The 22,421-nt window shown below is 50.9% G+C and overlaps 2 protein-coding genes and 2 non-coding genes across 5 annotated transcripts in view; 1 reads left to right on the forward strand and 3 right to left on the reverse strand.

Moving 5' to 3' along the window:
* Positions 1 to 6,485, reverse strand: part of LOC122381095 (excitatory amino acid transporter 2-like) — a 34,234-nt gene extending 27,749 nt beyond the window's left edge. The window contains exons 1-3 of one of the 2 annotated variants that reach the window (XM_043364871.1): positions 6,405 to 6,485; positions 5,732 to 6,060; positions 4,934 to 5,050 (exon numbers count right to left, since the gene is read on the reverse strand). In XM_043364871.1, the coding sequence (XP_043220806.1) occupies positions 4,934 to 5,039 (106 nt within the window). In that variant the 5' untranslated portion in view covers positions 5,040 to 5,050; positions 5,732 to 6,060; positions 6,405 to 6,485. Of the gene's footprint in view, positions 1 to 4,933; positions 5,051 to 5,731 lie in introns of both variants that reach the window. The other variant, XM_043364870.1, reaches the window with a different exon arrangement.
* Positions 6,486 to 11,281: 4,796 nt separating this feature from the next.
* The window catches only part of LOC122381102 (leucine-rich repeat-containing protein 40-like), a 42,366-nt gene continuing 31,226 nt past the window's right edge, over positions 11,282 to 22,421 (reverse strand). The window contains exons 13-14 of the mRNA XM_043364884.1: positions 13,371 to 13,556; positions 11,282 to 12,879 (exon numbers count right to left, since the gene is read on the reverse strand). Of these exons, the coding sequence (XP_043220819.1) occupies positions 12,759 to 12,879; positions 13,371 to 13,556 (307 nt within the window). The 3' untranslated portion in view covers positions 11,282 to 12,758. The remainder of the gene's footprint in view (positions 12,880 to 13,370; positions 13,557 to 22,421) is intronic.
* On the reverse strand, positions 19,589 to 19,659 carry Trnag-gcc. The gene has a single exon. It is a non-coding gene; the product is annotated as a tRNA-Gly (tRNA).
* Positions 19,825 to 19,895, forward strand: Trnag-gcc. Its single transcript has one exon. It is a non-coding gene; the product is annotated as a tRNA-Gly (tRNA).

Below are 22,421 nucleotides of genomic sequence, written 5' to 3' on the forward strand. Positions count from 1 at the left end.
TACTCGTAGCTAGCTACCGCTGTCTAGTTTTAAGTTAACCGGAACGGAGCCACATATGGTCCCGTACACTTTCTAAACAGAGACCGGAGCGGCAGCCGGCGATCTAAAGGTCCATTGAAAGCCCCGAACGACACGCCATATGTGATCACTGGTCACACATGTGCATCTTTCTCAGGAAAATTGTTTCGGGTTTCGAAAGGAGTATTCCATTTTACACACAGTTATTCTGAATTTTCTGGTTATCTTCACCAGCCAGACTGGTGCGGTAAATATAATATACATATTATTTATATTAGCGGAAAATATCGGGCAATTCTTATCCGTCGATTACAGTCTATAGGCATAAGAACCAAAAATTTATAACATGAGTGACGGCACAGTCGGACCTTGAGAGGTGATTGTCAAAACGTTCCCGAATACCTATTTTTCATCGCGCCTCTGCAGTTTGCCGCAAATTATGTCTACTCGTATTGTACGCATTGAGTTCAGCCAGCACCAAATTGGCTTTCAGTGCTTCTTCTCAACTATTCGCCACCCTCTGAATTTTCGTGTCATGTATTTCCCGTCACGCCGCTCGGGCCCGTCTGTGAATGTGTGTGCATTTATCAGCTCGGCCAGCAGTCTGATCATGAGCCGTCACACGCGCGGTGAACAAGGCTCATCACTCGACAGAGCGAGCGGCACGCTGTATAGCGACAGCCACATGGTTACACCCCAGTGTGTGGGACGTGTACCGGTAGCCCTTGTCTGTGAGATGAGGAGGTGCGATTTCAGAGACGACTTGAAATTCACGCTCGAAAACTCAGGTGGAGCTAGACAATGCGATAATGCTTACATGTAATATAAATCACCGTCATTTCCGACAGAAAGATCTGGAAATGACCATCAACAGTGCCTCTCCTGGAACAATTCTGTTTACATTGAGGGCCAGCATAAACTGCCTGCATTTGAGTCACCTTAAGTATGATCTGTGCAGCTGGTAACCTGAGCAGTGAGCAGCTAACGATATCCGTCTGGCCGTCTCGGAGAGCCCATGGTGTCTGGTCGTCGCCTGGATTATCGGCAGCGATTCCGGATGTATTACCATGGCAACAGCCATGCCTAGGAGACTGAGCTCCACCAGACGTCCGTATTCATTTGGATAAGTGCCTTACTTTTACTGCTATCATGGAAAATTGGTACAGCAATACAGCATGGTGAGTCACACGTAGATATAGAAGGTATATATGGTTAACTACTTACATTTATCTGCTGAGAAGATTTAACCTCTTATTTTAAAAACGGGCACGAGGCATGGTTCCGATAATTAACGCTACGCATAGGGTATATTGTGTTAAAAAAATGGTCAACCGAACTTCAGTTGTCAGTTGACGTCCCGAAGGACACGGAAAACATTGCGCATAAATGCAAAGCTTCAAGCTTCGGCAAGGTGCGTTGAAATATCATCCGTTGTCCTTTATTGATCAACGCAAGGAAAAACGTGGCTGCAAAAGACATCAGTAGATGCGAGCATGCTAGACATTCACAACTGGCATCGTGTATGTATAGGACTATGTGGCACCAGTTGTGGATGACTCACATTTTCGCAATCGATGATGTTTTTGCACCCACGTTTTCCCCCAAACGAACTTGGCCGCGGCCGTGTATGACGATGGAAGCTTGAAATAAAAGTGTGAAACAAGGACTAAATTCGTTAAGATCTTTCATATCATCTGGAAAAAAATACTATCATCTACAAATGCTAAAAATCTGAAAATAAATTGAAATTCGAAATGTGTTAAGTTCAGGAGTTAAACGGTAATATGACCAGTATACAGGGGCGGATCCAGGAAAACTCCAAGGGGAGGGTCATGAATCGAAGTGGTGCCCCTACCTATACCCAAAATTAAAAACTCAACGGATTTCGTCCACTTAATTTTGGTGGTGCCCCCATTTTCAGTTTTTTTTATTTATTTTTTTTTATTTTTAGTCAGTAGGTATCTTAACTCTTACCCACAACCACATTTACCAATTGTAAGCAAGTATATATGAATGTGTTATGTGTATATATGTTGTGGACGCTGAGTAGTGAGTACTTACCAGGAACGTTATCAGGTAAGCGAATCGTTGTCAGTCCGACGAACTTGACCCTGGCGTCTAAAGGGTCTGTCCTTGACACTTCAGGCTTGTCAGGGGCACCAAAGTCCTTCCAGGGACACCACAAACCTGTCAGGGGCACCTACGGCCTTGTAGGGGCGCCACAGGCCCGCCAGGAAGCAGGGGCACCACAGGCCTGCCAGGAAGCAGGGGCACCACAGGTCTAGCAAGTATACACGACAGGCCTGTCAGGGGCACAACGGGCCTGTTGGGCCCATGAGCACCCCTTGGGGCAGGGGCACCACAGTCCTTCCAGGGGCACCGCAGGCCTGTGAGGGGCACCAGCGGCCTAGCAGGGGCACCAGTCAACACAGGCCTGCCAGGGGGGGCACCACAGACCTGCCAGGGGCACCAGAGGCCTGTCAGGAGCACCACCGACCTCGCAGAGGTAACTTGGGCCTGTCAGGGGCACCACGGGCCTGTCGAGAGGCACTTCAGGCTTTTCAGGGGCACCATAGTCCTCTCCGGGCGCAGGGGTAGCAGGGGCACCAGAGGCCTGCCAGGGGCACTACAGGCCTAGCAAGGGCACCACTGTTCTATCAGGGGCACCACGAGCCTGTCATAGCCAGGCATCTCAGGCTTGTCAAGGCCCAGGGGCACCACAGGTCTGTGAGGGGCACCAGCGACCTAGCAGGGGCACCAGTCAACACAGGTCTGCCAGGGGCGCCACAGACCTGCCAGGGGCACCACAGACCTGCCAGGGGCACCAGAGGCCTGCCAGGGGCACCACAGGCCTAACAAGGGCACCACGGGCCTGTCAGGGGCACCTCAGGCTTGTCAGGGCCCAGGGACACCACAGTCCTTCCAAGGGCACCGCAAGCCTGTCAGGGGCACCAGAGGCCTGCCAGGGGCACCACAGTCCTTCCAGGGGCATTACAAGCCTGTCAGGGGCACCAGAGCCTAGCAAGGGCACCACAGGCCTGCCATGGACACCACAGGCCTGCCAGGGGCACCACCGGCCTTGCAGGGGCGCCTCAGGCCTGTCAGGGGCACCACGTGCCTGCCGGGGACACTTCAGGCTTGTCAGGGGCGTAACAGTCCTGTCAGGGCCCAGGGGCACCAGGTCCGTGGTGTCCCTGCTAGGCCTGTGGTGCCCCTGGCGGTCCTGTGGTGCCCCTGGCGGTCCTGTGGTGCCCCTGTCAGGACTGTGATACCCCTGATAGGCCGGTGGTGCCCCTGGCAGGTCTTTGGGCCCCCGGGCCTCAAGGGGGGGCCATGACCCATGTGACCCCCCCTTGGATCCGCCCCTGCCAGTATAACGCCTTTTGGGGCGACTAACGGAGCGAGCGAGAGGGTGGGCCTTGCACGTGCAAAATTGCGAGGGGGTACCTCCAACTGACTTGTGCACGGCACCCTACTAACTGGTCTCTAGCGATGTGCCAAATTTGGGCACAATCGGCCCAGCCGTTCTCGAGATCTGGAAGCGGCACCCTGCACGTGCGCACGTGCAAAATGGGTCCCAACTGACTTGTGCACGGCACCCTACTAACCGGTCCCTAACCGTGTACCAAATTTGAGCGCAATCGGTCCAGCCGTTCCCGAGATCTGGAAACGACCCCTGCACGTGTGCACGTGCAGCAGCACCCCAACTCTGGCACATGTATATGCAGTGCCTAGTGGGTGCCTACCTACATGCCAACTTTCAGCGCAATCGGCCAAGTAGTTACCGAGATATTGCAACAATTACAAAACTGACACCTCTTCGTTTTGCACGTGGCACGTGCATAAGGGGTCACCCACATGCATCGGGAATAGTCCAATACTTGGTAGAAGGAATGAAGCTACCCTACAAAAATTACCGCGTGTAAATCGGTCAAGTGGTTGCTGAGATATAAGCCTCGCAAAAGCGTGACCACGGCCGGCCGGCCGCTCATACTCAGAAATTTCCGTTAATCTAAGGAACCAGTATAACGCCTTTTGGGGCGACTAACGGAGCGAGCGAGAGGGTGGGCCTTGCACGTGCGAAATTGCGAGGGGGTACCTCCAACTGACTTGTGCACGGCACCCTACTAACCGGTCTCTAGCGATGTGCCAAATTTGAGCACAATCGGCCCAGCCGTTCTCGAGATCTGGAAGCGGCACCCTGCACGTGCGCACGTGCAAAATGGGTCCCAACTGACTTGTGCACGGCACCCTACTAACTGCTCCGTAACCGTGTACCAAATTTGAGCGCAATCGGTCCAGCCGTTCTCGAGATCTGGAGACGACCCCTGCACGTGCGCACGTGCAGCAGCACCCCAACTCTGGCACATGGATATGCATTGTCTAGTGGGTGCCTACCTACATGCCAAGTCTCAGCGCAATCGGCCCAGTAGTTACCGAGATATTGCAACAATTGCAAAAGTGACACCTCTTCGTTTTGCACGTGGCACGTGCATAAGGGGTCACCCACATGCATTGGGAATAGTGCAATACTTGGTAGAAGGAATGAAGCTACCCTACAAAAATTACCGCATGTAAATCGGTCAAGTGGTTGCTGAGATATAAGCCTCGCAAAAGCGTGACCACGGCCGGCCGGCCGGCCGGCCGCTCATACTCAGAAATTTCCGTTAATCTAAGGAAAGACTACGCTCGCTTCGCTCGCTCCGTAAAGACTACGCTCGCTTCGCTCGCTCCGTAATAACTTTTTCTATCTTTATTATCCCGTTCCATTAAATCTTGAAGGATACACTCGCAAGAACGATACCCTGTTCCTCTCGCCAATCCGGTGGTCTCTTCCCCGTCAGACAGTCTGGCACTGGCTCGGGCGCCGGTCATCCGAGCCGACTTGTATCCCTAACCTACAGCGTCTCCTTACCGAGAACGACGCCCATGAGCACGCCGGAGATGGTAGCGATCAGGAGCAGGTTCTCCTTGATCCAGGCCTGGGCAGCGTACCGGGTCGGCTTCGTCGACGGACTCATCTTGTCGGCTTCTGCGGAAACGACAAAGACGAGCGGAACGACGTTAGTAGTAGAAGATTTTGCGAGTGACGGCTGACATCACAGAATCACTATTCTTTAACCTTTGAAGGCATCCATTTGTTATCTAGCGTTTATCGAACAAGCACCATTTCATTTGAGGATAATACGGTTGCCAGATTTCGATCAGCAATCGACAGGGTATGGATGTAATCGAAAAGACTGTTTTCATAATTTAAATTAGATGCCTAATTAATTAATTATAGCACGCATTCCACAGCATAACGGTAGCTTAGGACTAAATGGCGCCCGCAGGACCCGACTGGACCCGACGGGCCCAATCCCGCAGAGTCAGCCGGCCGGCCGCCGTCTCCTTTTATCTCGGAGCCATCGAGCGCTCAGGACAGATAGGATCAATGGCAGGCGGGAGTAATTGTCATCCCAGGTAGCTATATCAGCCACACTACACCATACTACACTTTCCTGCCCGGAACACGGCTAAGACGCGAGGCCGCCCATCCACCGTGTCCAAAGAGACACGATAGGTTCGGCGGGAAGAGGTCTGGTGCAAACGGGCTCGGGATGCGAGTCACGAGAGATGCGAAGATTTACCTAAAATGCAAGATAACCAAAGCACAACAGTCAACACACTCCCAGACATAAGAATACGCCAATGAAAGAGCAAAGTCACTCACCAGCAGCACCGAATGCTTCGAGCTTTTGCGTGACGGGAATTGTTGGCCTCTTCTTCTGTCCACGACCTTTCTTCTTTCCATTCACTCTTGGCCGGCCGCCGTGTGATACAGCGGGTCGGCAGGAGGAAGCAGCGGCACGACCGCGCGCTGACGACTGGCCTCAGGTCGGCACGGGCTGACCGGGACGGCGGGGCACGTCCTCGCCGCAGACCTGACAGCGCGTCTGGCCGGCCGGCCGCCGCCGGCGCCGACGCCGGCCGGCGCACGCGCCGCCCCCCAGTATCCGGTGGGCGGGGCGCGACGGGCAGAGCCGAGGAGACTCTCGGCCGCTGCAGGTCACGGCAAGGTCACGGTGAGGTTACTATGCAGGACGTAGGGTCATGAGGTCAGAGTGACCGATCAAGCAGCGAGGAATGGCTGACACTGATGCTCGCTGTCGCTGAATGGATACAGCTGCTCACCATTTACGGTAAAGATTCGTGAAAGGTTGGGTCGGTAGGGAGGAAATAAATGAAAGCAAATGACGGAATAAAAGTACCACGCAAGACTTTGGAACGGATAACATCACAAAAAGCGTAAAAAAAAACGACCAACAACTATCGACCTAAAACGCTTCGGTCTGAAAGTGCGCAGTTGAAAAGCGCGGCCGTCGTCCCAGTTGAGGACCACGTACGCCTTTCTGCGGGATCTGGCGTCCTTCGGAGCCGGTCGGTCTTCACGTATGGCTTCCACGAGGATGCCCAAAGGAGTCACACCGCCTGAATGAGACTCAAGTCAGAGTTGGGTAGCGCAAGACTGTGTGATACTATGATAGGTATCAGTGATCTACGAGCACTCACCCAATGCGTAATTTGTATTTTATATATGTCACGATGATTGCGAGGTGCGCCCACCGAGGGAATGGGCACTGGGCAGGAAGGCCGTACCTAAGAGCTGGGCAGGAAGATACAGTGCATTCCTGCATATCTGGTAAAAATGGTGAATCAAAAGATAGTCAGTGATCAAGAAAGCTGGAGTTAAAACTGACAAATAAAAAAAAACGACCAATATAAAACAAGAAATAGTCAACAGCAACGGTTATGTAATAACTAGATACAGATAACAGAACCCATAGCATAACTGATATCCGTGACGTTCCGTCATCATAGCTCTCCTGCTCCGTGATTGATTTCTGAGAAAGATGACAACAAAAACTCACATCAAACATTCTCATTCTTCCATTCATCGAATGCATCGCTGGCACAGCCCCGTGCATAACATCTCTCCGTACCAATAAGCTGACTGGGCTGCTCGTTTGTCGTACATTGCCGAGCGATCTTCATCTCCATATGATGGACGAAGGAGCTCTGGTATTGACCGTGTCCGCTGCGTCAGGACCGCCGCGTTTTTTTTTTTTTCTGCCGCCACCCCCGGGCCGTCAGCGTCCTCATGTGATCAGCGCTGGCGGCCGCCCGACTCTCCCGGAGAGCCGCCGCCGCCGCCGGGACAGAGCGGCAGCACCGGCGGGCGTCATCGGCCGGTCGATACGCCGCCGCGTGCGTCATCGGCCGCTCCCCGCTCTACCTGGGCTCGGCCGGCGCCGCGTGACACGTCGTGGCGCCGACGGTCGAGCACTCTCGCGACGCAATTGTGTGCCAGCGCCGGCGCCCAGCAATCACCACTATTGGCCCATTGAGGCGCCGTCGGCACTCAGAGGGACACCATATTCAGGGGCGGGGATGCTGACCGCCGGACACCCCCACTCGGCATGAATGAGAACTGCGACAGCACAGGGGCGTCGGCGACTGATGACAGCTTCCACCAGGGACGACAGCGACTACCGACACTTCCAACGGGGACGACAGCGACTACCGACACTTTCAACGGGGACGACAGCGACTACCGACACTTCCAACGGGGATGACAGACGGCGCCCACAGCTTCCAACATGGATGACAGCGACTTTCGACAGCCCCAACAGACGACGGCGACTGCCGACAGCTCCCACCGCGTATTTACAAATTGCAACCGAGCTCCGCCGTAGGGTATTTTTTTCCGCCGTAGTGTATTTCACTTGGGGGATTTTCTACCATACATCTGCCTGAGCTTATGGTAATTACAATTTGTCCGCGACGTTCAAAAATGATGCACCTTTTTTCGCAGTATAGGATATCGCATGTGCATATTTCTGCCTTTTTGGGTGCGCTTTATCGGTTTTTCGTGAGTAACTCGCGTAAAAACCGTCCGATCGCGACGAAACTTTCAATACCCCCGATTTTATCAATTTTACACCTACCCTGAAAATTTCATGACCCTGACCCAAATGACCTTTGATCTGTGACCTATTTCTCGAGACCATGTTTGGCCCGAATCGCGACTCGGCGTATGTCGGCTCGCATTAGCCGCGCGGTTGCAGTCTTCACGTAGTTTCAAGCGTTGAAACATGTGATATGATGCTGGTCCCATGCATTATGGTGGGTGTCAATGTCACCTGAAGGTCAGGTCAGCGCAATGACCTTTGATGACCTCGGTTCACTTTTTCGAGTTTTACATGTTTCTAGGCTAGTTTTTGGAGCTGATTTCGAATTTAGCAACCATTTGAGCATCACAGGGGTTGTAACGAAATTATCCGGACGCCTTTCTTCCCGCTGTAAAAGCAAAACAATCTGGTACTTTTTCTTTTAACTGAGCTTGTAGCCACCTTTCATAAAAAAACACAGTTTACTCACCTCGTTTACTCACCTCGTTGGTTTCTGCATATCTTTGGAGTGGTTTCAAAGGACAGTCAGAGAGGAAATGAGGAACCCACACAGTGGCGAATGTTCTGGAGCATTTCAGCCAATGGATTCTCCAGCACACTGGCTTTGATGCGGACCAACGCCGTCTAAACCTGTGCCTGCGGTTGAGCAGTGCTTATGGCGGGTGGCTCTTCATATACCTCCTGCTTAACAAGAGCCCACAGGTTTTCGATTGAATTGGGATCGCGACTTTTTCCAAGTCATAAGCGTTAGCCCAGAATGATTGAAGGTTCTATCGGCATCACTTCCCGTTCTTTTAGGGACTTTTAAGTAGCGCGCCGCCACGCATGAAGACAGCGTGGCTTGAATCAGGCATCAGTGCGCGTTCAGAAACCGTGCCCTGATTGATGCCGTCTGGTTGAGCGCCTCCAATCATGCTCCACCACCTTCCCTGGAAAAGCTTCACCCTTGCCTATAGGGCAAAATATAAGGGACAAAACACAAAACAAGACAGATTAGATAAAAACAAAGCAAAATTAACTCATTACCTAAAGAAATTCAGGCTGGAGCAAAAACATAGGTAATAGGTATCTATGTCAAATTAAAATGAAAGATTAAAATCAACCTGACCAGGCCTTATGGTCTGACCTGGTCCTAACCACCTTACTTCGCCTAACTTGACCCAATTCATCCTAGCCTACCACAACACCTGCAGAGGTACCTTCCTGGAAAAAATGACGCCCAAGGCGATGGCTGTCCAACTTATTGGAATACTACCAAGTGATTGCTTGTCAAAATGTGTGTCATCATGCTCTTGTTTGACAAGTGATGTATAATAACTGTGATATTTAATAATTATCTCCTGACTGTTGACTGTTGAGTAATCAAAATATTCAAATAATCAGGGTACAATCCTGTGCATAGTGCACACTAATCATGTTGTTTTTGTGTAGGCCCTCTGCACATTGTTGTGTGCACTGCTATGTGCACCTTAAGTAAAAAAGTGACTGGTGGTACATGGCAAAAGGTTGAGCAACTGTGAAGTTCATGCCCTTGGTCTTGCTGGTGCCAAATGCCTATAGCTATAGCAGGATCAGTGAGGGTTGTAGACATGCTACATACATTGTGCATTGAAGATATTGGCACAAAGTTCATCTGTAATTACTATGCTTAACACCTAATGTAAGAAGCGACATAAATGCCCAGATGATAAAGCTCTCTGGTCAACATCACACAAATTTATTGACATACTTTGCAGGTACATATTTACATTCATGGCAAACACTTTCGATTTGATTCAGAAACTAGTTGCTAGTAAGCTTGCATTTTTGTAGGTACAACAACGACCATATATTAAATCATAAAAAACCTCATGGCATTCATCACATACCTTTTTAACAAACAAGTACCTTATACCTAGCTACCATGCAATGAATCTAAAATTTGTCCGCAATCCATCTATATCTCAACTGACACAATGAATTTCAAATACCCTAACAAACCTATAACTGTACATAAGAAGAATGCAATACTATAACAATTATGAATTTCTGAAGTTATTCTCACATGCTGGAATGTTGAAACTCTACTTTTGTCGTCCATTTCCATGTTTGATTGAGCCATCATATAGAACTGTTTTCGTTCTTCAGTCACAAGCTTTCCCACCAATCTTGAATTTTTACACATCATCTTGAACCATGCTCCAGTCTTTCCAACAAGGTACTATGTAACATCAAAGCAATTTTGATTTGTTACAACAGCTTCAGATCATGATAGGCTTGAGGTTTGTTACACCATTTGCCAGACAAATCTCTACAAAATGTGTATCAATTCCCAAACTAAGTAATTGATCATATCAGTATTTGCAGTTTCCACACAATGTTTCATAATACTATTCTATGTTTATATTAAGAAACTCAAATAATCCACAAATTGTTATTGAAACACTCCCACTTGAAGAATTCACAGCAATGACAGTACAAGTTTAGAACACTGAACGTTCAGAAGCAAACAAACATTGCGCCACATTTCGTATGAAACGCGCCATCGTCCTGAAGTTTCTACCACAGACGGTAGTTTAACCGCAGCCGTAGTGCGAAAACCCCTGCCCACCTTACCCCACGGCGGAGCTCGGTTGCAATTTGTAAATACGCGCTCCCACCCGGGACGACAGCGACTACCGACACTTCCAACAGGGATGACAGCGACTTTCGACAGCCCCAACAGAGACGACAGCGACTGCCGACATCTCCCACCCGATACGACAGCGACTGCTGACAGCTCCCCACAGGAACGACAGCCATCGCCGACAGCTCCCATTTCCGGGACGACAGCACGTACAACTCCCATCAGGGCGACAGTCATTGGTGCCGGACGCCGGTTGGTACTTAGTACTCACACACTTGTTGCTGCGGCCAGCGCGATACGGGTCCTAGTCGTACACATTAGATGCATGTATCTTTGGAAGTTGAAACTGGACAGTTTACGGAATACAAAGACCAGCCCTGCATTGAGAACTGATTCAAAAACTTGTTATATAATGGGTTGGACTTCGAGAAATGACGACAATTACCCCGCCAAGCCAGAGGCAAAGACGAATGGACCTACGTGATCGTTATGACGTGGTTCAATAACGTCACGTCACCATTTGTTTATGACGTCACAAGCCAACCTGACCCAATTATGTTTGGTCTTCCAATTATAGCGACGGTTGTGTGAAACGCTAGACTTTCAGATGGCGAACGGGTGTCATCAGCGACCTACTTTGCAACGCTGTTAGTGCGAGATGTTTGAAATATGTTTAATGAAATATATAACGACAAAAACAACCATGTAGTGGCTCAATGTATTCAGTCGATGCACATTAGGGAAGCGATGCAAGGCACTGCAGATTAAACGTGCATATTGAGTCGTCTCACGAAGCTTGCATCTGACGTCCCGTTATTCAATTACGAGCAGACACCAGCTCGCACACTCTCACAGGGTAGACATCAACCGACATGACAGAGGAATTACAAACTGAAGGTACAACTAAACTATTAACGATATGGCAAAGTGTCGCTCCATGGCTGTTCCATATTTCACGCGGTGGGACCATCTGCCACGGAAAAAACGATGTATACTCGATTGGAACAAAATTTCTTACAAATGCATTGGTCACAGATCAATAAATCCAAATTTATTTAACAGTAACCAGATAAAATAATCTAAGGTTAAAAAAGCTATATTTTTCGATTAAGTACAGTAAAACGCCAACATTATGCAACGTCAAATATATAAAAGATGGTCTTCAAAGAAATTATTTCAGATGTCAAAGGAATTGCGGAACATTATAGAACGCTGGCCAATATACTGTCTGTAGTACTGACGGTTCACAATGATGAAATAATAATTAAGGACTATCCCAAAAGCATCTCCAAGCTGCCAAAGCTCACAATGGTACAAGTCTGTGCCCACAAAACACCAACAAATCCACACAAACTAATAACTGTTCAGACTGGTCACCTGATCCAGCAGGTATGAATCACACGGCATCATCGCCACAAGCTGTCACAACCCGGGATGGCCGAACGGAAATGCCGTCTCCTGCCCCACACCGATTGGTGAAACCCGACCTCGCACGAAGGTGTCCGGTCGCGGTCAGTTGATTGGAACTGGCCATCCCACACAGGCACACAGGCACGCAGGCCGCACGAACGGACGTCTGAGCTGGCTGTCACCGGGTGTAGAAGGATCGGCAATCACCGGTAAATATCACTGCGGACACGGACACCACGCCGCGCCACAAGCAGGCATGAGCCACAGTGAACACTGTGATCAGTGGAGTGTGATCAAAACCGTGTGCAGCACTACATCATAGCCGTGTCACCGCTACTAATGCTCAGCCGAGGAGATATCACAGTCAGCACTACCGGCGCCATATGAGCCGCTAAACAGCATCACTCGATTGCTAGCCATGCTCTGGTCAGATGCGATGCTTATCTACCTTATTTTCCCCAGTGACCTCCCGAGTGGACAAAAACAACCAACAAAATCACTTCAATGGCCCTATCACCCCATTGCCCTAATCATCGCCCTATTGCATTCTCATAGCAGTGTCGCGAAATAAAACCGTAGTGATAAAGATGAGTAAAACAGTAAAACCCCACTAATGGACCATGGTTACTGACTATCATTATGCGAAGTGCACGCAGCATTAGGTCCTGAAAAGCGAGTATTGAAGCCGATTAATGATAAACTGGCCCCGCGGAAGCTGTAATATCTACTGTCTAGCACGTTCTCCAGAAGATTTCTCAGCCGGCGGCTGCGGCTTACTCGGTGCGTTCCGACATGGGCACACGGTCCTTCAGATACTGCAGGATGGAGGCGGTGCCCTGGGCCAGGATCGCCGGCCGAGGCTGCTTGAACAGATTACCCTCCAGACCGAGAGACCTGGCGGCAGTGGCGGATACTTGGTTACTTAACGATAAAGACAGCGCACACAACGCACGGGAAAACAGCAATTCATATTCGGAATGTAATGTCGTGAGAACATAATTATTCCACCGACGACGAGCCCTTAAAACTCCAACAAACATCATATTCGGAATATGTGACCACGTGAACACAAAGGTATTCTTCATACTTCACCTCCTACATTTATTCAATTTTAATTATATTCATTTTCTGATAAAGAAACCAATTAACAAAACTTATAAATAAACGAACGACTTTGAACAAATAGAATACATAAAATAAAGTCGGAATTCGCTCTAAAAACTATTCATCAGGTTCCTGGCAGCCAGCCTCCAATTTCGTCATCTGTCGTAAGTTCTGCTCCCGAACTACCAACTATCTCCGCGGAGGGGTAAATGACGCCAGCTCAGGCGGACGGGCCGGGCCGGGCCGGGGCGGGCCACCCTCCGTCCCGCGCTCTCGCCCACCTGAGCTGCTCCATGTAGCCGAGTTTGGCCGGCACGTGAGCGATGCTGTTGTTGCGCAGGTCGAGCGTGGCGAGCCGGGTGAGCTTGCGGAGCGGCTCCACCTGGATCTCGGTGATCTGGTTGTCGCTGGCCAGGATGATCTCCAGGGAAGGCACCGAGTAGAGCACCTCCGGGATGGCCGTGAGCCTGCGGAGACAGACACAGGGTCAGAGTGGCAGAGGCTGATCCAGACACAGGGTGTCTGTCGGTCAGTAGTAAGGTAATCTTGGTTGGCCCACTCGGTCCGATGGTTCAGATACCCGGCGCCAAGTGACTCGGCTAAAAAGAACAAAGCCACGAAGAATAACGCAACAAGTTATAAATCGCTCGTGGAGCGCAAATCTGTTATAAATTTTGCTTTTGCATCTTTAATATGTTTCAAAAGTTCATTCTCATTCGTTTGCAATATTGTTTCTCCTATAACTCGTTCTACAATTTTGTGCGTGGTAAGTGAAACATCGCTGCTCTGAACTTTCCTAGCAGCTCAATATGCGGCCCGGAAACGTAATAAATGAGGAAGGGTTTCGTCAAACGTTTATTACCGTATGCCGTGGATTGACAGCGGACATTTGAAGAAAAAAACATCCTCACGAACCCGTAACAATTGTTGACAGCTCATTCGCGCACTTTACAGTTAGTTGGTTGCATCCCGCAGTGCTACAAGAACAGACACCACGTTTCGACATACCAGTTACTGTGTTGTGTTAGTGGGGTCGCCACCCTACAGTCAGGAATGATTGACGGCCAGACCCATTTCCTGAAGAAATGCAGTCCTCAAGTAAGTAGAACCTGAGCTGCACCATACCAGTTTAGGCCAGAGCCGCAAGCGCTACAAAACATTTCCAGATGGCAGAACAGAAGCAAAACGCAGAGACATTTTTAAACACTGTGGCATAACCAACGTCTTAAACACAAAATAATCAGTTACTGAACTCACGAGCGAGCAATTTGTACACCAGCTCACACATGACGGAATTATTCATATTAAAAGGGCTAGGCACGATCCAAGACCGACCAAGACCATTGTTAACTGCAGAACATATAATTCACTCCGTTAATGAATGAGCTCGGAACGTTTGCCAGGGGCTAACTATCTGCAAACAAATGCTGCAGGACAATGCACCACACGTCAAACTGCTGCGCACATGGAGCTGCGGCGGAGCAGAGCGCAAACAAGGATACAAAGCGCTTTATCGTCATCTGACAATGACAAAACGCTACACGTGCCATTTCAATGTGCGTATTGTAACGTAGATGCTATACGCAACACATGTGTAATGCGTATCGATTAAAGGCGCAGGAAAGTCCCCTAATTCAAGTACCTAAGGCCAGGCTACCAGCACCGCAAATATTTCAGGAACTACCGCAGACCTCACTTGACTTCGAAAAAGCAGCAGGGCTAGCTTTCCGTTCATTACACTATGCAACAAAAAATGAAAAATTTTCTGTTCCTGGAAAGCGACCGAATTTTTCTTATTCATTGGGTCCTATTATAACCGAAATGGGCATTAGTTTTGATCTGAAAATGCTTTTCCGGTTTTCAGAGACGATTTTCGATTTTTGGCCCCGAAATTCGGTTTTTGGCCCACCGTGTCCGATGTAATTGAGTAATCGACTCGCGGTAACTTTCATCGCCTTTCCTATGCCACAAGCTTTCGAATGATATCTGGTTTTGCATATTTGCGTGCAAAAATAACGTCATAAATCTATGTTAAAGTAAGAAAATGTTGAAATTTTGTAAAAATTTGACATTTTTTCGATTTCATTTCAAAATAGAGGAAAAACTAAAGGCCCCATCCAAATTCTGAGCCCAGTTCCTTGAAGAGCATTCAATTTCCGTTCGGAAGGTACCTTTTTAGTGCATTTTATCGGATTCCTGTGGCGTCCAGATTGAGTTAACCTAAACACATAAGTCATATCACATAGCATTAACCTGATAACGTATGTTAACGCCATAGGATCAACGAGGGGTCAACTGAGGTCATTTTGTTGACCCCTCGTGACCTCGGGTCACACGCAGGAACTTACTTTTGAGCAGTCCTGTCGCTCAGAATCTTGATCTGTTGGGGGCCCGTTTTTCAAGTGACTCAATCTGGACGCCACAGTAAACCGATAAAATGCACTAAAATAGTACCTTCCGAACGGAAATTGAATGCTCTTCAAGGAACTGGGCTCAGAATTTGGATAGGGCCTTTAGTTTTTTCTCTATTTTGAAATGAAATCGAAAAAATGTCAAATTTTTACAAAATTTCAATATTTTCTTACTTTAACATAGATTTATGACGTTTTTTTTTACACGCAAATATGCAAAACCGATATCATTCGAAAGCTTGTGGCATAGGAAGGGCGATGAAAGTTACCGCGAGTCGATTACTCAATTACACCGGACACAGTGGGCCAAAAACCGAATTTCGGGGCCAAAAATCGAAAATCGTCTCTGAAAACCGGAAAAGCATTTTCAGATCAAAACAAATGCCCATTTCGGTTATAATGGGACCCAATGAGTCCAAAAAAATCGGTCGTTACTCAGGAACAAAATGACTGTTGCATAGTGTTATTAGCTCGTCTTTGCAGAGCCCCATAAAAAATGTTAGAATCTATTTCCCGATTTCCCGGATCAACTCCACAACCCTACTTTTTCAAGTGAACAAAATCAATGGAAAATAATTTCTCACTTCATAAAGAGAGCACTTCTTTGCGCCTTTTCACCGATAAATGTGTCACGCGACCGGAGCCTGCGAGTGAGGCGGCACCAACATCAAAAGGTCACGGGTGCTGCAGGACTGCCGAGCAGAGAAACGGATCGTGACTACTCCACAAAAACAGCTCGTGGCTCGTATATACGATCTTGCAATGGCTGAACCAGCGATAAAAGGCACAGCCGTTTGAACCCAGCACCTTGAGCGGTGCGGTCACGAAGCCGTTTTCAATCACACGAAAAAAAGCTGCGACACCTTTACACCAACACGTTTCGAAAATATTTTAGGTCACGCCAATTTAACGGCGCATTTGTAGCCTCCAAGAATATGGACTTTTCATCCTCTATCGATGAAGGTAAAACAGCCGGGGATCAGAACCTAAACATTACACTATGAGCTGGGGGTCCTTCTCTCGGCCCGTTCCGACTCAGCGGCAGGGTCGGGCCGTGTCCGGTGCACCTGACACCGGCCGGTGCCACCGGAGACGGTCTGCCGACTCGGGACCCACCCCGGACGTCGGGACAGCGCGGTCTGAGAGAGGGACAACACGAGACGGGGCCACAGGGGTGACCCGGGGCGCCGACCGCGTCCGCCGGCCCCCCGCTCCCTCACTGCCGCTGCTGAGAGGTCGGTGATATGACAGAACAGTACTTAGATCTTAGGGTAGTCATTTTATGCCGCAATCGTAGGCGAGTGTATTCTGAAGGTAGTAATAGGTCATAGAGACTGCAAGGAAATAGTAGGCAAGGGCTATGGCATGAATAAAAGCCTAAGTTGCTCAAAATCAGAGGAAACAATATCATCATCAAAATCGATGACATCTGGCTAATCACTGCATCATTCATATCGTGTTAGGCAACGTAGTTTCACAATTCACTGATTAGGAAAACCGTGCTGAGCAGTGAGCAGAGTCGTCCATCCATGCTAATCGGGCTGCCGAACCTAATCAGACACATCGGTGTGTTTATTAACGAAATGGCCACCTTGACAGGTCACAGGGTCCTTTCACTAAAATCGTGACACATGCTGGCAGGCTGGTTATGCTCTGCTCTCTGGTGAGTGGTGACACAAAACGGTGACACCTTGGACGGACGTCTGACTGCCACGTGCGGTGGACTTGTCACTCCCACAGGTCTGGTTGATGTAATAGTGCAGCTAAACCCGGCAAGCAATGAGTGCTGAACTGAAGCGGATCTAGTCCCGCTTCGACAAGAGTTTGTACGAGTGAGCGAATGCAGCATGCGTCAGCGCTGTCACTGAACAGTGCAGCCCGCCACGTTGTCGTGACCAGCTGCGGAACTGGACCGCGCACGACGCGACTTGGCTCACGGCTGCGCGTCTGCAGGCCGACACCCGCCGAACCGTAACCGGGCATAGCGCTGCAGCGTTGCTAAAATTGCACAGTTTTCTGCCGTTAGACATTCCCGAACTAGATAATCCATATGACTTATGCAGCAGCGATGTTACGACTTCAATCTGTCATGCGCATTTTCAACAAATAAGCCCGGTATCAGGAGCAGCGCCAATCGGGATCGCCTGCATCACTGAACGCTGTTTTATCTCTGTCGTATGCCGAGGCTCGCTCGTATAGTGGTGATGCAAACACGATGGGTGGACAGATCGTGACCCATCTCCGTAATCTGTAGGTCAGCTGGCTCACAACACGGTGGCAACACGAAACAGAACGCCCGTGCTAGGGAACCGTAGTTGGTGGCGGAATGTGAGTGAGCTTGTTTGTCAACGTAGCGTAGCTGACGGACGTGATACACCTTATTGCTGCTTCGTGGAGACCACCGTAGTCGTTGGTTGCTAACATGTAGGCGGACATGAAGACCGAGTGCTTGTCGAAAGCACCGTTAAGCTCCATCAGTCCGAGTAGAGAGTATTGGAAGCCCAGTACGAACTCGGGTAGCTCTACGGATATCTCAATATTCCATCGTACGGCACCCGTAGCCGGCGCAGCTAGGGTGGCTGCCACCTACACTGCGATCCTGCGAGCATCCACAGTGACTTGTCTGAGCCGAGCAGAATTCCGGCACCACATCCAGCGGTTCAGTGCCCGCAGATATGGCCCCGGTGCCCGCTCCAGTCTCAGCAGCAGCGGCAGAAGCTGACGACTGGCGGGTGCCGACCGGGGCACAGCTGGTGGCCGCGCTCGGCCCGGTGGCGGCCGGTCTCTGGCTCAGCGCCGGTCTCTGCTGGCTCTACGTGAGCCACACGGCCGGCTGTGTGGTGCTGCACATCGCGCGCCGCTACCCGCCCCGACAGCGGCTCGTCAACGCGCTGCTGGTGCTCTCCTACCCGGCCACGGCCTCGGCGTCACTGGCCACGCTGGCGGCGCCGCGCTGCCGGCCGCTGCTGGCCGCGCTGGCCGACCTCTGGCTGGGCGTGCACCTGTCGCTGGGCGGCGCGCTGGTGCTGGCCGCCTACCGCAGCCGTCACCACCTGCTGCGCTGCGTGGCCGCGCGGCCGCTGCCGGTGCCCGCCGCGCCGGCCGGCCGCCGCCGTCTCGCCGGCCTGCTGCTGCTGCTGGCCGGCCACCTCGGGCCCGTCTCGGCAGCGCTGGGCCTGTTGCGGCTGGCCGTGCTGGTGCCAGCGCTCCTGCCCGAGCCGTCCCGCTACCGCTGGGCGCCTGCACCGCTCTGGCTGTACGTGCCGCTGCGCTTGTCGTTTTTCACACACCTCGGAGCCGCCGCGCTGCTGCGCTACCTGGTCAAACCGGACCTGGAGCCGGCGGTGGGTCTGACGGAGAAGGCGCGCCTCATCTCACTGCTGATCGACATCCACTGGCTGCAGCGGCTGCTGGCGCGCTGGCTGCTGCCCAGCGCGCGGCTGTCGGTGGCCAGCGCGCCCGTGCTGCGCGAGCTGACGCTCAGCTGGATCACGCTGGCGCAGACGGCCGAGGCGGTGCGGCGGGTGAGGAGGGCCTGGACGCGGCCCGTGCTGCCCGTCCCCGAGCCGCCGCCGCCGAGGGAGAAGGAGGTGCTGTCACACGGCCCACAGAGCGCCGACAGCGACGGCGACTCGCCGGTGGACTGCGACAGCGGCGTCTCGCTGGACTCCCTCACAGACTCGGAGCTCGAGGAGCCGCGGCTCTAACGGTCGGCTCCTGCTACCAGGCTACTAGCGTCTCCAACATAGTCACCATCACCGCCACTGCTGTCGTCGTGACTGAGATGCCGGCTGCTGCGACGGCACGGCACAAGTGGAAGGCAGAGGTGGGCCAGAGGTGCACTGTATCAAACGTGCCGGAAGGCAGCTGGGCCAAAGGTGCACTGCGTCAAACGTGCCATTTTATCAGTGCATCATGACCAGAATTGATATGGAAACTTGTAAAACGACAGACCTGTGTTGATAAAGGTTAATATACTACACAACATCTGATTTTCATGTATATTAGGTACAGCCGAAACTGTCACTAACATGCCCCGCTTCAGAGAACACTGAACACTTTCCCCTGAACCTCGCTACTGGTCAAAATGCATCGGCCGGGAATCGAACCCGGGCCGCCCGCGTGGCAGGCGAGCATTCTACCACTGAACCACCGATGCTTGTAAGCCTCCACGCAGCAGATTTTTAAGCAGCAAGGAACCCTGGATTTCCTGTCACGACTTCTAACAGTTATCGCCTCACGCAACGATGATAAGCAAGTTTTTACTGTCCGCTGACTAGACCAGGAAATTTTCTTGCGAACGACCAGGGCCACGAGGAAACATGCATCGGTGGTTCAGTGGTAGAATGCTCGCCTGCCACGCGGGCGGCCCGGGTTCGATTCCCGGCCGATGCATTTTGACATCTCTGTAATCAGCTACATACATACCCCAATTCACTGGTTAGGTTCCTACGTTTGAGCGCCGGCAGCAGCCGCCTGCTACTGATGGACTGCAGTCTGCAGAGCTTTGATGATGATTGGGTTTGATGGCGTGCCCAACCTCTGAGGGTTATAACTTATGTATATGACGCAGAGCTTTACCATACCATTCGACAGGTACCCAGCACGCGGCCATGGCCTGGTCCACGTTCACTCCCCACAGCGCTCCCCAGTCCGCGACGGTCGCCGACCCGTGCCGGGGCCTTACGGAGGGGTGCGCCTTCACCCGGTGAAAGGCGTGGGCCTGGAGCGACCAGTGCAGCGGGGGAATCCAAGCGGACCCAAACTTCTCTGCCCGACTAAGCACCGTGACTGGGCGGAGAACGGGCCAAACGATTTGGAGACTCGCTGTGATCGACGTCCAAAAGAGCCGATTCTCCCACTGCCACACCCACCGGAGAGCCTAAACCACACGTCTCTTTCGGATAGGACATTGGGGCCGCAATACCACCAGCGAAGAATGTAAGTGACTTACAACACCTGGCGTCACTCCCGCAGTGCACCACGTGGGTGTGAAGCGACACATCGATCACTGACAGCGTCATGGACGGAGGCGTCGGGACCCTCAACGTGTGGCCGGACGGAGAAGACCACGCGATCCGCACACCAGCAGCCCACTCGTGCTCTAGCCTCTGAGCTGAGATGGCCGCGGCTTTTCGGGCCGCACTATCCTTCCTGCTGGAGGACTCACTTTATGTCCAGGACCGACACACAGCGTATTGTCTGCACCGACACTCAGTTCTCTCTCGCCACTCACCGAGATGGTCCGGCCTTCCAGAGTTCCCCGCTGGGAGTAGACATCTGGAAGTCCGTTTGTTGACTGACAGACGGGGGCTGGCAGGTCCACCTACAATCATGGGTGCCGTCGCACTGTGGCCTGGGAAGCAACGGGAGAGCAAATACCATCGCCAAGGAAGCAAGCGCCCTCGAATTCCAGACGGCCCATCCATCGAGCTGCTGCCAGAGAGGCGCGGCCCCATAGCGTTCCATCCAGGCCTGGCCGAACCGACCAGCAGCGATGGACGCCCAACAGCTTCGCGCCGGCCACTGGAGCTTCGCTACCCGGTAGCGCCATAGAGTCGAGGTGACGCCCTACCGGCCACACATGCCAGAGATGCTTCTCTTTCGTGGCTACGGGGCGGATCGACAGGTGTCTCAGACCACACTACCCGGGTGGTGTAACGGGTGCACCCGTTACAAGTACTTGCTGATGTGCTGGGCCGGTCCCGAGAGCGGGGGACCATCAAAGCGTCCAAAACCGCAGCATCCAAAGTACGCAACATCCAAAACCGCAGCGTCCAAAGAACGCAACGTCCAAAATACCGTAAACCGGGGTGAGTTGATATGGATTTTGAGGATATTCTAGATTTCTTTAAAAGCCACATTCATTTACGGAATTCTTTTTGTGCCAGTTTCATGGCATATGCCTTGGGGAGGCAATCAGCAAAAATGAATAAAAAATGTATATATTAAGCCCCTTTTTTAAAACGCCAAAGTTCATATCAACTCACCACCCCCCAGGGGGTGAGTTGATATGATTTTGGATTTTTCAAAATTTCTCGGCTAAAGAAGCTCAGAGGTGAGTTGATAAAATGCCAGTGTTTAAAAAAAGGATGAGAGAACACATCCTGAAAGAAACCATTAGCAAAATGATAGTAGTTTGGCAGCAGACCTCACATTCATGAAAACGCAATCATGTCCAACACAGCGCTATCAAAATGGCTTGATTTTAGCAGCATCATTTTTTCGCTTTATGATACTTAGTTTTACTTAGAACATTCTGAACTTGGCTAGTCACGTGTCCTCAAGCCAACGGTATCAAAACTGGCAATATATTTTGGAATTACAAGTGTATTTTCTTGTAATTAAAACACATTGTCAGTTGCGGGTCAAGGTTGATATGCCTCTGACAGAAATAATGGATTGAAATGAAAGAATACATATACCTTTGAGCTTTTGTGGACTGGTAGTCAACAAAATATTTATGAAGTGAAGTGAAGCGAATCTAATTCGGACTGTATTCTATCAGGTGAAATAAGCGACATAAAACAGAATTCGGCATCAAAAGCCAAAATTAACCCTCGCACTTATAGGCGGGCGAACGGACCACCTCGGCTTTTCGCACATAACTCGCGCAAAAAGCGGCCGATCGCGACGAAACTTTCAGTGCCTCTCGAGTTTATCAATTTTACACATGTTCTAAAGATTTCATGACCCTGACTCAAATGGTTTTTGACTTGTGACCTGATTCTCGAGACCATGCTTGGCCGGAATCGCGATTTGGCGTAGTCGGCTCACATTATCCGCGCATTTCCAGTCTTTTTGTGATTGTAACGTCCAAACATGTAAATGATGTTGGTCCCACGCAGTATTGTGGGTGTCAACTGTCAAGGTCACCTGAAGGTCAGGTCAGGTCATTGACCTTTGGTGACCTCGGCTCAC

This window comes from Amphibalanus amphitrite, unplaced genomic scaffold (genome assembly GCF_019059575.1).
Source record: "Amphibalanus amphitrite isolate SeventyFive unplaced genomic scaffold, NRLGWU_Aamphi_draft 000114F_arrow, whole genome shotgun sequence".
Classification (NCBI taxonomy): domain Eukaryota; kingdom Metazoa; phylum Arthropoda; class Thecostraca; order Balanomorpha; family Balanidae; genus Amphibalanus; species Amphibalanus amphitrite.